Source organism: Dermacentor variabilis, chromosome 11 (genome assembly GCF_050947875.1).
Source record: "Dermacentor variabilis isolate Ectoservices chromosome 11, ASM5094787v1, whole genome shotgun sequence".
Lineage (NCBI taxonomy): Eukaryota > Metazoa > Arthropoda > Arachnida > Ixodida > Ixodidae > Dermacentor > Dermacentor variabilis.
The window spans coordinates 31,602,670-31,618,171 of record NC_134578.1 but is presented as its reverse complement, the minus strand read 5'-3'; the positions used below and the strand labels follow the sequence as shown (position 1 = coordinate 31,618,171).

The 15,502-nt window shown below is 49.6% G+C and overlaps 1 protein-coding gene across 1 annotated transcript; it reads left to right on the top strand.

Moving 5' to 3' along the window:
• The first annotated feature begins 822 nt into the window (after positions 1–822).
• On the top strand, positions 823–14,704 carry LOC142564773 (large ribosomal subunit protein uL1-like). Its single transcript, XM_075675926.1, has 5 exons — positions 823–948; positions 3,952–4,107; positions 6,960–7,108; positions 9,992–10,164; positions 14,306–14,704. The coding sequence occupies exons 1-5, from the start codon at positions 824–826 to the stop codon at positions 14,474–14,476; spliced, it is 774 nt and encodes a 257-aa protein (XP_075532041.1). The 5' UTR covers position 823; the 3' UTR covers positions 14,477–14,704.
• The last annotated feature ends 798 nt before the right edge of the window (positions 14,705–15,502 follow it).

Genomic DNA, 15,502 nt, shown 5'->3' with positions numbered 1-15,502 from the left:
CAATGACCCAGATTGTGTACTAGGCCAGACAGCAGCAAGTTGTCTACTCATCCCAGTGGCCCACGCTGTCTGCTCGGTAGGAAGGCAGCCAGAGCACGTACCTTGTGGCCCAAGCCAGTAGACAACTTGGGTCACTAGGCAAAAGACGCGGAAAGTGGATGACGTTCCTAAAGAACGCTGATCGGCTTAAATTTGCGCCACGATCCAGCAGCGTAACCTCACGGACGGTTCAAAGAATGTAGTTTCATGTGCACACATTTTAAAGGGAGGCTTTTTTTGCCAGCCTACTTGGGCTTTGGGGTGGGTTTTCGGTTTCTCGAATGAGCAAGGCTGACAGGCGCACGCAGCAGCTAAGCCCATGGTGGGGTCACGTGAGAGAGATAGTTCAGCCCGCTGTCTCGCTGAGCTAGATGCGTCAAGGCGCGCTCGTGGCGTCGCAGCCAGTGGGACTTGGCGCCGTTTTGCTGGCACAGACTAGAGACGCCGGCTTTTTCGTTCAATGGGCCACTTGATGCTTTCCCATCAAAGTAAATCGGGACATGAATGATGATGACGAGCTTTCAAAGTAATATGGTACTTATCCACGGTGGGTAGATGGGGCAAGAGCGAGCGTCGTCTGCATGCACAAATATTAGCAATCGCGGGAAATAATGAAGAGGCTAGAAAAGGTAGAACTGGGAACGAAGGACCATGGTGCAATTGATGAGTCAAACTAGATGAATTGCTGATGGCATTTAGAAGAAATTAAGAAGAAAAACTCTACGTGTTTCTTCTGCCTCTTTCTTTTTCTGATCTAACCGCATGGTGGTGGATATCATCGACCATGGTTGCAGGTGCGCCGAGCCCCGTTGCCAGGCACGCGCTGTACGCCCGTGCAAGCCGACGGGGAGGAAGCGCGGCGCTGGCCTCTAGCGCGGGTTTGGGTGGGGCCGCGGGCACAATCATGAGGTACGCAATAACCGTTTTCTTGGTTTTACGCTTGATAGCGGCAGGGCTTACGCACAGCCTCTGTCAAAAAGTACGCGGGCTACTTCCGCGCTTTCGCCACAATAATGCCGCTCGGCTGTGAGGCGGAGGTTCGAACATCTGTGGCCCTCTCGGACCCCTCAAAAGCTCTGGATCGAGAGCACCAAGACTCTTTTCGTTCCTTTGGTTCGCCGCAACTTGCGGAGTGCCACAGGAACGCCCTTGAACAGCCTGACGGTCGCAAGCAACGTAGCCCGTGCACTTTTTGGCACAGCGGTACACATTTCGCTACACCGCAGAGTTTGTTCCACGAAACTGACAACCCTGTTCTGGCGTCTCAGTGCGCGCTGCGGACGGCAATCGGCACCCGCGTTTTAGCTACATTACGCCTTGCGATCACGGGCTGCGATAATGCTTGTTTATTCGGTACGCCCCGAATCCGCTAGAGTGCGAATGCATTTTGCACTCCTCCGCTACGAAATCTTGGCCCGAATTTACAAAGCTTTTTCACTCGTAAGTGATTGCGTAAGTGGAAGCCGACTTCAATACTAATATGCCCAGCATCAGGATTGGTTGTAATTTGCTCTTACGAACAATTCTAGCATGAAAGCCTTTCGGGAATACGGGCCCACGGGGATGTATTCTGTAAGAATCCACCTAGTGGACACGTCTGCTGTTGAAGGGCTGTGGCGCCTGGCTGTCGTGGACGCGCAAGCCGAGCCAAGTCAATCAGAACTTCAGCAGCAGACGAAATGGACATGTCCACTTTGGGGACTGTTAAACAATACCTCCCGCAGGTCGTCATGACCGGGAATCAAATTCGCGACTACACCAGTACGTTACAGCAGAAGGAAGGAAAGGAAATATAGGAAGGGAGCATGATGATATGTCACGCAGCGAGCCTTCTCAAGCCAACTGACCGTCGAATCGTCCCTACTTTGCCTCTTAGTTTCCCGCGCCTCCAAAGGTCGACTCAATATGTGACTTGCGAGTCCCGGCCGCGCTATCGGCTGACTGGATCAACCCACGCATGTTTGGTTGTGGTTATATTGGTAAAAATTGACGCGTACTTGTACAGGGATGCATTGCCATCGTTTGTGCACATTTTCTGCCGACGCGGGTGCGCAACTTGGCCGTGGGTTGCGCTGGCTAACACTCTCATGGCTATAAGTTGCACACACACACAGATACCTAAGAAATTAGGCAGGAGGCTGACCACCGCGGTAGCCTAATGCTGTTGTTGCCTGGTGGCGGCTCCCTGGCCTCGTCAAGCTGTGCTATTACAGCTTTATTGCCAGGGTGGCTTTCAACACTTACGTGTTGTAAATAGACGACTTTATTGGCGAAGCAATGCACACGTAATTCGGAAGGTATGGGTTCGGTTCCCGCCTGCGGCAAGTTGTCTTTTAGTGCACTTTTTTTTTACCGCTTACCTTTATATTACATTTTAATGAAGCGAAACAACCAAAATAAACCCATATGATTTCTCTGGCTTCATTACGTGTTTATTCGTATGGTAGTTTCTTGTAACGTATGTACATTTATCTTCGTTGCAACTTGTAAGTACGGCACTTGCACGTTGTACTCGCACACGCTGCCTTTTCGGGACAGCGCGGCAGTTCGAGGCACTGAAACCTACCCTATCCATGAAGCCTATCGCGTTCTCACCACAAGCTGGGCCGACAATCTTTGCATGGAGGGAGCAAAAAAAAAAAAAAAGACCGGGAGGAAGCACGACGTCAAGTAGCTAACCTCGCCAAGGCGACCTACTCTGACACTGTCCCCTTTTTTGCTTCGGATCGGAGACCATGGGCACATTGACTCTTGGGAAATAGACCCTACATGGTTGCGGACCTGTCACATGACGAGGGTATAATCTGCCGTGAACCTTTCCTTCAATGAGCACGTGCTGGTGGGCGAGTTGGTTATGCATGATTACAAAGACGGCGCCAAATAAAACAACAGACGAAGGAAGGAGACACGAGAGAACCACGTAGGCGCAGAGCTGATGATCAGTTGAATCAGTTGATGAATCAGCTGATGATCAGTTGATGCTCAGTTGAACAGAGCTGATGATCAACTGACAAGGGAGATATTGGAAGCGCTTGAGATCAAGAAGCGTGATGATGATTGTATTAGTGAAGCCTAAGTTTCTCTATCGACAAAGGAACTGGCGTATCTTGGGAGCGACGCTTAGAAGTTATTCTGTATCGTGGCTTCCTTGTGCGATGCAGATGACGGCCCTGTTCTTGTTTTGATCCTTGACAGCAGCTATGTATCCGTACGTGAAGAAATAAAACTCAGTTGTTAGTGCGCCTACGTGGTTGTCTCGTGTCTCCTTCCTTCGTCTGTTGTTTTATTTGGCGCCGTCTTGGTAATCTTTCCTTCACATCGACGGTGTTTACACCGCACACATACTTAAGAAAGCAAGGAGCAGGCATGCAAAGAAAGATTTCCGAGGCCCATTTAACTCTCTACCTTTCCCTTGTTTCATTAGTATGTGTGCGCTGTCAACAACATTGAAATGGACTGTTACTAACTAGCGCATGCCTTAACACTTGCACGTTTTCCTTCGTATTTTATGTGACTACGCTTCGAAATTATCGCGTCGAGCTACCTCCTAGTCTTTTTTCTTCCTCCATGATTCTTCCAGTTCAGTTTTGTCACGTGACGCTAGGTCTCTTTTAATTCTTTGTTTTATTCCATATGCCAGAGCCCCTGATTCATCTCGGCGGGTGATTAAGAGTCCTTTCGAAAGCAGAGTAGCTCTAGTGACACCACTGGCGGCAACGCCTACTTATAAGCAATGTGCAAAACATGGCGGCCATGACGCGTTTCCGGATCCTGTAATCGCTTTCAGCATTTGCAGAGCACAAGACCATTCCTCCGAGATTGACTACCGATACTCCGCGACATTCGCCGCTGGGCGGTTCCATTTAACTGCCACCTAATTATTATTACTTCCTTCCTTTTTCTTTTACGCAGTAACAAGGTTAACCGAGAGCTGCTCAATGAGTGCATCAATAAGGTCATCGAGGAGTCGGCCAGCCGGAAACGCAAGTTCGTCGAGACGGTAGAGATGCAAATCGCTCTCAAGAACATGAATCCCCACAAGACCAAGCCCACATCCGGCGCATTTAGGTGCGCTAGTATTCGGGCATTTTGCTAACGTACCCTGTGTTTGTCTTCACTAATTCGTGTACCGCATAACGTTTCCGACTGTTTTTTTTTTATTGGTGCCGCTTACGCTTGGGGGGGGGGGGCGTCGCATTCACCAATGCATATACGTGTTCGACTGGAATGGCTGATAGCGTCGAGTGCAATGGCTGCGGTGTCTAAGAGACTACAGAACATCTACTGTGCTACTGGCCATCTTTTGAAAATGAAAGACATGACCTCTGCACAGCTCTAAATCAGAAAACCGTTCACCTTGAACAAGATCTTGAGACCATGGCCTCGCATATCGCAGCTACAAAAGCCCACAAAAGCGCTGCTGGGATATTTGAAAGCTACTGGATTGAGTCACCGTCTGTGATCCGGATTGAGTGACCGAACGATATCCCCAGTGGACTTTCCGTTCTTTTAATCTTTTTCTCCCCCTTTTTCTTTTCCCAGTGTAGGGTAGCCAACCCGGCTCAGTCCTGGTTAACCTCCCTGCCTTTCATGTATCATTTACACAGGAGCAATTTTAAACCACCTTTTCGTGATTGGAAATGCTATAAGCTAATAAAATGCGCCATACTGTTAAAAATGCTAATTTGCTATTCTCGATCTCTGGCAGTTTACGTGTAACGACCGCGCAGTTGTTTGCGCCTGCGTATGCCTGCCCGTGGAGGACGGTAAAGGACAGGATAGAGCATCGAGCAACGCAGTTAAAGCGAATTGTGTCGAACGTCCAAACACGTGACCAAAGATACAGGCAGCATGTGACCAGGGGGACAGGCAGAGCATGCCGAGCAGCTGCCGCCCCACCGCGCATCGATTAAAAACTAGCCATAGAATAAGGAACCAACTACCGGGAACCAAACGTCTCGGCAAATCTCGATTCTTGCACCCGTGATCTCGACGCACGAGGTCACGTGTTGTGCAGACAGACTGAGCAAAGGGACTGGAGTCACGGAGCAATCGCTTGCCAGGGCTCGCTGCGTGACGCAATGCTCTCTCCTATCTTTTTCCTTGCTCCATGAACACCCGGCCGCGAAATGTTAGGACTATGAAATGTGACAAAAAAGCTGAATATCTCCGCAACCTCACAATGCCGCCTGGTATTTGCATTTGGGGCCTCGACTAGAATATGCGAACAACATTATCGTATACAGTTTTACTGGCTACCGCTACAAGCTGCTCGTGTATCGAACGTTTTCTGAGACCCCGTGGTCCGTAAGCTTTTGTGGCCGGGTGTACCTGTCTGTGCTATCCGTGCAGCCGCCGTCGCTTGTTTGACGCGAGTGTTCTCCTCGAATGAAAATCGCAAGATGAGTGCACTTCAACATTTATTTCGATACCGATGCTTCACGACATCAGTTAAATAGAATATAGTACGTAGGCCACTGAAGTTTTAAGACGGCTCTGTTCTCTGGGTAAACTCCGCGTCACACGATGCCGCTACCAGCGTTGTTGCTACCGCACTCCTCACTGGGGTGATGTTCTGCGCCACGACATCAGGGCCGGAGCGTTTCTGGCGTTGCTGTGAGGGTGAGCACTGGCGGCCTCTACCGGCACGCTTGGTCCCTACTCAATGATCACGTGGTATTTCTTCGGCCGCGCGCTGCCGTAGGCGACCACGGGATGCGCAGGTCGCCCTTTATGCAGTAGGTCGTGTTCTGCGCCTTGTCATATTCGGCTGTATTGTCAAATTCGGTGATGGCTGCATTTTGAACCAGTCAGATGGGCCCAGAGGACCGCTAGGCCTCTCTGATTTGCTCAAGATGCCGCCAATACGAAACTTGACAATATGACGGAATATGACAATATCTGGGATATTTTCTTTATTTATACAATACTGCGGACTCATGGTCCAAGCAGGGTGGTCGATACAACTACAAAATAAATACAATATAAACAGCAACGAAAAGAAAAGTAACAATAATACAGGCCCAGAAAGGTTACTTCACAGTGCACTTGCTTTGATTCTAACCCAATATATCGTGGCGCAGAGTATACAAGTCGTGGAAAAAGAAAGAAACCGGCAGAAGAACGGCGTTCTTTAAGTCGAACTAACTATGCACCAACTCTCCCAACATAGCGCTCTACTCCAGAACTGAATTGAATTCTCGGGTTTTACGTGCCAGAACCACAATTTATGAGGCGCACACCGTAGTGGGGACTCAGAATTAATTTTGACCCCCAGGGGGCCTTTATTAAGGTGCCCCAAATGCACGGGACACGGACGTTCTAGTATTTCACCCCCACTGAAATGCGGCCGCCGAGGTCAGGATTCGGTCCCGCGACCTACCTCCTCGTGTTTGGCGACGCAACGCAACAGCTGCTAAGCCACCGCGGCGGGCGCTCAAGATAGGACCCCCAGTATTCTGAGAACGCTAATACGTACGCTTACGGACCAAACGATCTCTAATTCTACACTCTAAAAAATATCAGACGTGTTGGTGCTTATATATGTTTTCCCGCTACAATAATCGTCAACAATTAGCGGGATCAAGGCTAGTTCGGTCGACAAAGAACTGAGATAATTCGAGATCTTGTACGCGTTCCAAAGTCGAACGGAGGTGGTCCATTCTTTATGTCACGAAATAGGCGGTCCGTTCCGTAGCGTTCGTCCGATAGCAGACGACACAGACTGATTGACAGCAGATATCACGTCACAATTGACGCCATGGCGTTCCTCACGGTTCAAATTGACAAATCGTGTGCAGCTCAGTGGAACGGACCGCCTCCGTTCTATTTTGGAACGCGTACAAGATCGCACTCCAGGCTGGGAGAGGTCTTCGTTCTTACGGATTATGAAGGTGACATTCTGCACGCTCACGTCGCAGGGTGAAACACTGCTTGAAGCCCAACTTCAAGGTGTGCGTCATCGGAAACCAAAAACACTGCCAGGGGGCCCGAGAAAACGGCGTCGACTTCATCGACATGGAGATCGTCCAGAGGATGAAAAAGCGGCCCAGCTTCGCCAGGAGAATTAGTGCGTGCGGCTGTACCCGCCTCCCTAATTTGGTCTCGCACACTCATTCGCGCGATGGAACAAATGTTTTCTTTTTCCAGGCCGGTACAGCGTTTATCGATAAACGTTGCGCCGACGGCGCATCACGTGACTACTAGCACGTCACAGATTGCTGTTGGTCCGCGATGCGCAAAGACGGGAAATGCCGGGCTATTCCTCGCGTTCTGATTCTGGCTGTCGAACAACACGGGTTTAGCTTAGAACGCTTTCTAAGTCTGGCAACAAGCATTGCACTTTTGCCTAAAGTGTTTGAGCACGCTTGCTTCCTTTCTTCTACACGCTTTTAAAGATACGCGTGGATACGTTTGCCAGCACGACCGTTTTAGGGGAGACAAATACTCGTAGTCACTTATTTTGACAAAACAATAGCCATCGCAGCGGCCAACCGTCATTTCATTGCAACATGCACGGCGTATTGCATGAACCCGCGACGGAAGCGGGTCGAATCGGCTCGTCGGGATTGCACCGGCCTGTCGAGCTCGTCTAAACGCTGGCCAGCCTGATCCGCTTGCAGCGCGCATGCAAACGCGGACAGGTTGGGCCCGAGCGCTGAGACTGGCGCAGAACCAATATGGCGTCGCGAAATCGGAAGCCCAGTTCGAACGCGTTGATGTTACGGCTCGACGTTGTGTTGCTGTGTGCCGTACGTCGTTGCCCAGACTCGTCAGAGGCGAGTTCAGCTAAACGCGGTCACGTCGGTCTCGGTCAGTCCGATTTCTGACTCGCTCGCTCACGTCGGGTTCAGTCAAACGTCACCGCAGGGTTTGCAACAGAAAGGGCATTGCAACTTTGCGGTCGTTCCGCTGCCGTGGGAATGAGGGCTAGCGCATGGATTTGTTTAAACCTGGGGCTTGCGGATTCAAACTTTCTTGTTTTGCCTTTCTGAATTTCCAAGCAGTCATGGTTCTATAAACGCGACAGAGCAGTTAGTCCCTGTCGAAGTGCGCAGTTATTGCGAATTGCTGAAATGATAACGCGCAAGGCTTTGTCGAAGAATGGTAATTTTCGAAGTCGCAAAGCCGTCTGGAATTGGAAGGACGTAGCTTAGCCACATCTGCGTACGGCTCATCGTTCCCATGCTACCGGAACGGTCATTCCTTGCAGCTCCCGCGTAATGACACTGGATCTTTGAAAACTACGCGAAAACTACGGAGAGCTACGCGAATGGAAGATAACTTAGGCGCCCCCCCTCCGTATTTTGGGCCAGAAGATGATCACGATAAGCGCCTCACGCGCATCGATCTCCGTTATCAACTGGCGCGCTGGTCTGCGCCCGAACTTGTCTTTTGATATGATATGGCTTTGATGTGACGATAACGGTTTCGGAGTAGCCGGGCTCTTCCTTTGTTCCCACAACGAGAAAAGCAGCGAATGGCTTCAAAATAGACGCCGAACTCCAGGGTTGGCCGCCTAATGCCACACAACTCGTGCAAATAAACTGTTTTTCTCTTGGCACAACCCAAGCGGTGCTGCCGAAAGCTGTTGCTATGTTTGAGACGAGCAAAGGGGTTTTAATTCCGTAGACATGCTAGCGCCAGTGCATGTTCCCTCCAGTAATTTTTGTAGAGATCTGTCTCGTGCATGGTTTCCGAGATTAAACACCGCACGCCTGCCGATCTCGAAGGCCATGACTCGTGCGATGAAAGCCCTCACCACGCGATAGGTAAACGGCACGTTGTAGCTGCTTCGCGCAAGCGCTCCCATTGCAGCCCCCGTAGACACAAGCGCCAGAGTTCCCTCTCGTAATTATGGCATGAAACTCTCATGGCTTAGTACGCTGAGTAAAGTGCGTCATGAGCATTGCTTTTTTAAGCATATAGGGATTACACTCTTGCCAATAACATCGTTTTTTTAGCAGAGAAATACTCGTCGTCGCCCAACCGCCCTTTTTGTGCGACCTCCATATTGACGCCACTCACAAGCCAGCTGGCACAAGCGTTCGGTGTGTCCGTGTCCCCATGCCGCAAGAAAATCTGGTGAGGGCGTCGGACGTCGTTTCACGAAGTCATTCCTAAACACAACCACGCAGGCCCTCTGCGCGGTGCAGAGGCGTCCCTCAACTAATTCAACTCCTCAAAGTAAAATGCGTCAGAAAAATCGTTAAGTGCGACCTAAACTGAACCTACAGAAATTACAGCGTCGGATTGTAATTTGAATATGCCAGACAACATAATTTGGTCACGCGGAAACTCAGACACAAACCTCCTTTCCAGCGTTTCTACCATTCACAGAGTGGGGCGGTCCGCTCGACTTCTTGCAACACCATCCAGATGGCGCTCTGTTCCGCACATCCGCAAGAAAGCTGCGGTTGCCGGGAAGCGTGACAAGCAGTCAGGGATCTGCGATTGCTATCGCGTTCCACTCTTAAAGGGGAGGTTTAAGCGTCTTACAGATTTTTTTTTTGCACGGATACGATGTTAGCTAACCGAGTACAAGGGTACGTTTGATTCGCTCGCGCTGATGCCTTGGCTGTCAACTGCACCTCATTGTTTTTGTAACGAATAAAAATCAATGGGCTCTCACTCCGGTTGTTGGAAAGGCAATGGAGAATGGGGGTCGATCTCGAAAGGGAGCGAAAGAGCGAGGGAGCGAAGAGCGGGCATCAACCGACGGTGCCGGACACCCTTATCTCTTGTGCTGCAGGAGGGTATTTTTTGCTGGATTGGCTGGCGCCAGCTGGATTGGCTGGACTGCTGGATTGGCTGGCGCTCGCTTAACGACGTACACGCTGAGCCAAGAAAGACGATGACCGCGAAAGACGCAGTGGCGCACGTCACGCGTCATCGTCTGGCGCGCATTTCTTCGAAATGTGTCGACACGCCGTACATTTTCGTTCTTGCACAGTCAAGAAGTACGACGGCTTCCTTGGGTCGACCACCATCCTGAAGGACGTCACCGACCTCGTGGGTCCCATGATGAAAAAGGTGGGCAAGCTGCCATTGCCGCTGGAGGACGACGATTGCTTGCGCGAGAAGATCCACGAGGTGAAGACGACCATGAGGTTCCAAATGAAGAGGGTAAGGCAGTCTCGAGGCTTTCCCGCGGTGCGCAATTTCGGCAGCGGAGCTGTTCGAGGTCAACGGCAACAAAATTTCACATTGGCAAAATTTGTCACGAGTGGTATAGCACACACCGCTAAAGCCACGTTGGCAAAGCCACAGGGCTGGTAACTGCTTAGTTTTCTCGCTGGCAAGCTGTAAACAACAGCTAAGCAGACGACGCGCACACCTGGTGGATGTCGCTATGACGGTAAGTCTCAGTACGGCGATCGGTAATGGCGGCGTTCTTTTTTTTTGTTTTGCAGTTTCGGTATCGAAAAAACTGAATATTTTTGCGAGCTTTTCGTGACGCTTCAGCTCGTATTTCAAACGCCAAATTTTGCGAGGAGCCATCTTTTTATCTGGGCTACATTAAATTGGGCTTCTTTACGCGGTCCTAAACTTAGTTGGAGTTGGACTTTAAGGGGATTTTCGCAAAGAATTTCGCGTACGGGCTGCGTTGTCGACATCAAATGTTAGAGAACAGCCCACTAACGCAGCCTGCATCTCAAGGCCGTACGACCGGGCCGTCGAAACGTGCAGTCGGCGTCGGCAAGGCCAACGCAGCGTACAGGAACATGCGACGGATGTAGTGGAGAGTATAAAAGTTCGGAGATAGGGAAGTATACGAAAGGACTCGGGTATATCGGAGAAGAGAGAGAGAAAAAAAAACTTTATTGATCAGTTAATCGGAGTTATGGCAGGTCTGGGTGGGGCCCTCAGTCCAGGGCTCCATTGGCTCTTGCGGCTCGCTGAGCTTGGTCCAGGAGGGCCATTTGGCTCCCCCGATCCTCGCTTGCGAGCAGTGCCTCCCACTGCCGTACGAAGTCCGTGACACTTAGAATAGGTGAGTTGACGTTGCTTGGCTGAGCCGTACATTCCCACTTTATGTGGGCCAGCGTGGGTTTATCGGAGGAAAGGCAGCGAATATTAAGTAGCGTTTGCTAATTAGGTATATTTCGACGCTGTTGCAAACCAGACTCCAACAGGTGTGGAAATCCCTTACGCAGCTTCGCTGTCTTTGCTATACGAGTTGCTCGGATTTGCATACATCTGCGAAATATTTTTTTTTTGCAGCGGAAACTTAAGATAAATTGTTTGATGAAGTGGTTCGGCTCTCAGAAGTCGTCAGTCCAGACCTTGCTGACTAATTTCATCGAAGTCAGAGAGGTACAAAAAAAAAGCATGACCTGAGAGGGCAATTAAGTCAGCCTCTCCAGACGTCGTCCCGTTCGCTTGCTCTCAGCAATCAGGCGCCATCGCCGCGTTGAATGTTAGGTAAGATGTCCCGTTCACGATTGCCTGATCTGTCAAGCCAGTTAATAAAGGGAAAATGAGACATCCACCCCCAAACGTAGCAAATTGCTACAAAGGAAGTGTCGGAAGTGCCGAGCCAGTGTTTTGCTCGTGGTAGCCGTCAGTGACGACCGTGTCACGATCGGCCCCCGCTACGCTCTCGGCGTGCTATGCGCAACTCACGAGGCGGCTAGAAGCTACCGCTGGAGGGCACGTGTTGACGACTCTCCAGCCGTGAGCTCTCCTTTGCACCGTATTTTATGGCTGCAGAATAATCTCGATATAACGAACCCGGATAAAACGAATTATTCGCTATAACGAACAGGCAAAACTTGCTGCCCGATAGTCATGTAAAGTAAGTCCCTTGTATACAGCAAACTGGGCACTGGATATGTAGAATTTGGGGCGTCCGCTGCTAGCGCCCTAAAGCCTCTTGTATTTCGCGCGCAGAGCGTTCAGGCGAGTTATATTTATATATTTCGTAATACTTTTTCTTTCGTGTACTTCTACAGTACCTGAAGGTAACAGACTTGATTGCCTGACTGTGGATACGCTGCACCTCGCTTAGTGCATGTGAAAGTGTAAGAAAGACTGGTGTCTTCTCCCTCTTTCTTTCACTACGGCCTCTCTTCTCTCCACGTGTAAGGTAGTAGACTGAATAAATTGTAGTTAACCTCCTTCCTTTTATTCCTTCTTGCTATTTTTCCGTAGATAAATTTCTTCCTTAGTTCCTTTTCCACTAAAGAACAAATCCAAATATAACAAACGCATCACAAGAGCTTGTTTAAGTTTGTCGGAGTATTTCGAATTATGTGACGCATTTCCCCTTGCGCCATGTCCAAAGCAGAGTAGGCGAAGTCCGCCAGTCGCCATTAGTCTTCATGTGTGGTGGCTGGAGTCAGCCACCCTAGCACTTGTGGGAATGTGGGTACAGCGTTCAGGTAGGTCGAGGTGGGATATTAGGGGGTAAGGGTGGTGGGACAGAATCACCACAGTGTGTGTTAGCTTGCATTAGACTGCGTTACCTTACGTTAGAAATAGCCGCCCTGCTGTCTGACCGCTGTTGTCGGGGATTCACTGGCAGGGGTTTCTGTAAGAGTGAGCCGGTCTGGTATTATCATTCGCGCAGTCTAGAGCCGACCACAATAGATTACGGGAGATGGGTTGTACCACAAGTGTAAGTTTTCGCTCTGTTAAGGCATAACGCTTGTATATTATAGATTGCTATGTATTACAAACAAACTTTCAGTTCGAGCCTATGGAGGTTCGCGTGAATTTAGTATTTTGCGCAATCTGGTGTTCTGTAAACTTGAGTGACCGACTGTATATAGCTGCGCACGTGTATATAGTTGGTGGAGTTACGTTTTCTCCTACAGCGGTAGCTGTTATTGGGCCCCACTCCCCTGGTCGCTTTTCGATGTTGGCCGGTGTCCGTCTCTGGAACCCAAAATTATTTGCTAGAAAATAACGAAAATTCTCATTGTGAAGCACAGATTCGAGTTTACGACCCACAGATTGGCAGCTCGGTATTCTACTCCTCAGCCACTCTGCCGAAGCTACAGCAATGGAGAATAATGATCCTGGAGAGTGCGACTGCGCCAGCATTTGCCCTCAATTGGCTAACGCCCAGTCAACACCTGTGTCTTTTGTTAGATCTGGCGTCCACGTCTTTGTGTTCTATCGCCTTCAGCATTTGCGGAGTGGGTCCTAAGTTAATTTTTCTTCTTTTACACACAATGACGATGATTGAACGCGTCTGCTTCGTCTTCATTAAGTCTCCTCCTTGCGCTCGGCTTCTCTTGTTTACTGGATGGCGCTGACATCGTATTGCTTTCTTCAATGGTAGCGTGAGGTCTATTAACGGGGTAGACCGAATAGAAATTTGAGGAAAGCCGCACGATACCAGCACTAAGAAGCAAAAGGGTTGTTTCAGTAGGGACCAGTGGCGAAGTCCGAATTCGAAGATGAAGAAAAGCCGGATCTTTGTTGGTTCACCACCAGGAGGCGCATCTTCCACAAACGAGAGCTTGGTGGCGCAACCCACTACCCCGTTTCAAAGAGGACGCTCATAGCATCCATACATCCATCCGTCCGTCCGTCCGTCCGTCCATCCATCTAATGCGACTCTCATTTTAACTTCTGGAAAGGAGATTGCGCGGTCGTACCTGCAAATGTTCCCTCCAACAAACACCGCATGAAACAGTGTAAAGTTTACTATGCATTTTATTTCACCAGCTATCGCGTCAGTACTTCACGTTAAGGGCGAAACAAATTTCTAAGTAGGCTGCTCAATACGTATAACGTGCAAAGGAAGTGTGCCGCTACTACTATTTACTTTGACCCCCCCTCCCCCACACACAAACATTTTACCGCGCGAAAACCACGTTACAAAGATGGCGTAAGACAAAGAGAAGCCTTCTGCGTCCCTGGTTCTTGCGCGCAAAAGAAAGTTCGGTCGGGGGACACCAATAGTTTTATCTCGCATATGAATAATACATCGTCAGCAAAAGAAAAAAAAAATTAGCACCAGCTCTGGAAGCGTTTTTTGAGGGCGGTTGCAGGAGCTGGATTCGCTGTCACATTCTATTTTTGCTGTTTTTGTGAAACCGAGGCTAAGTTTACTGGATTAGAGGCAGGTCGGATAATAACGATTAGAGAGGGAGGGGCAAGCCTCCCCATCCTCTTCCTCCATTGAGACTTGTGGGTACGCAACAGCCCTACTGCTTTACGGTTCCACAGTCGCTGATATTTGTTGGCTAAACGGTTGCTGCGACGTCAAGCGCCCGTGGCGAGATCTCACTGTGACGTTCTCCCTGACACGCAGGTGTTGTGGCTCGCGGTGTCCGTTGGCAACGTCAAAATGGTGCCCGAAATGCTTGCCGAGAACATCGACGAAGCCATCAGATCGCTGCTGACGCTGCTGAAGAGGGACTGGCACAACGTCAAGTCTCTCCACATCAAGTCCACCATGGGACCTGCACAGCGAATCTACTGAACCTCCCTCGCTCGATGGTCCAGCTTAAAAAAATACAAGAAAGCGGCAAATAAAGCTGCGAACCTAAAGGCCCTACCAACGCGCAAACTTGTTCGTAGTGGTGTTCTGCCTGGTGCCTTGTTCTCGCGAAAGGTTAGAATGCGTTGTTCAATATGGCACGAGCAACCGTTCCTTCCGAAGGACACGCTAGCACTCTCTCTGAATGCAGGTAGTCCCGTATGCACCGTAGCGTAATCACGCGCGGTCGTATGCGTTTCTATGGGAACACACGATTACTTATACAGAGTGCTGTATAATAAAACGAGGTTATCGATACGGTGAACATGGGCAGCAAGTTCCAATTTCAAGCAGATTCCCATTGCTACAGAGTGAACTACAGCGTTATAAACGTCCAGCCACCACGGGAATATGCTGCATGGAGGAAGAAAATAAGACTACAGCAGGGCACACTACGTGGCAATTCCGAAGCTTCTAGTCGTGTTGCGGAGATTGCGGCAAGTCGTGAGACTCCGCGGGCCAGTCCCACACGCGGGGCTGGCTTGCCTAGCCTATATAGCTGCCTGACTCCATGCTGTGGTTTTCTTTTCCTTGCTTTATGGAAGAGATTTTACGCGGAGTTTTCTACGATTTGGTACGAATTTGTTGCAAAAGCATTTTGTAGCTTCTTCCTTTCTTTCCTTCTTGCAGCACAGGTGTGTTGCGGTTTAGTCCTGCAACGCCACTTCTGCGAACCCTATACCTTCTTTAGTTTCATTGTCTGTTGTTCTGACACACTTTCAACGGACACAAATTAGTTGTGTTCTAAGAAGAAATTATTTTCTTTGCACTGTTGCAAAACCAGTGAATGGTAGCCGTTGAGAGACCAAAGAAAACCTATTGTCGCCGGCAAGGATTTTTTTTTGCGAAGATAGAAAAGAGACGCTGTTACGCGAAATCGCAAGGTAACTGGGAGCCAGATTGACGAAAACATTGAGCAAATCCATGCAATCCTTATCATTTCCGTGCGGGTTCAGTCCAATGTTGCTA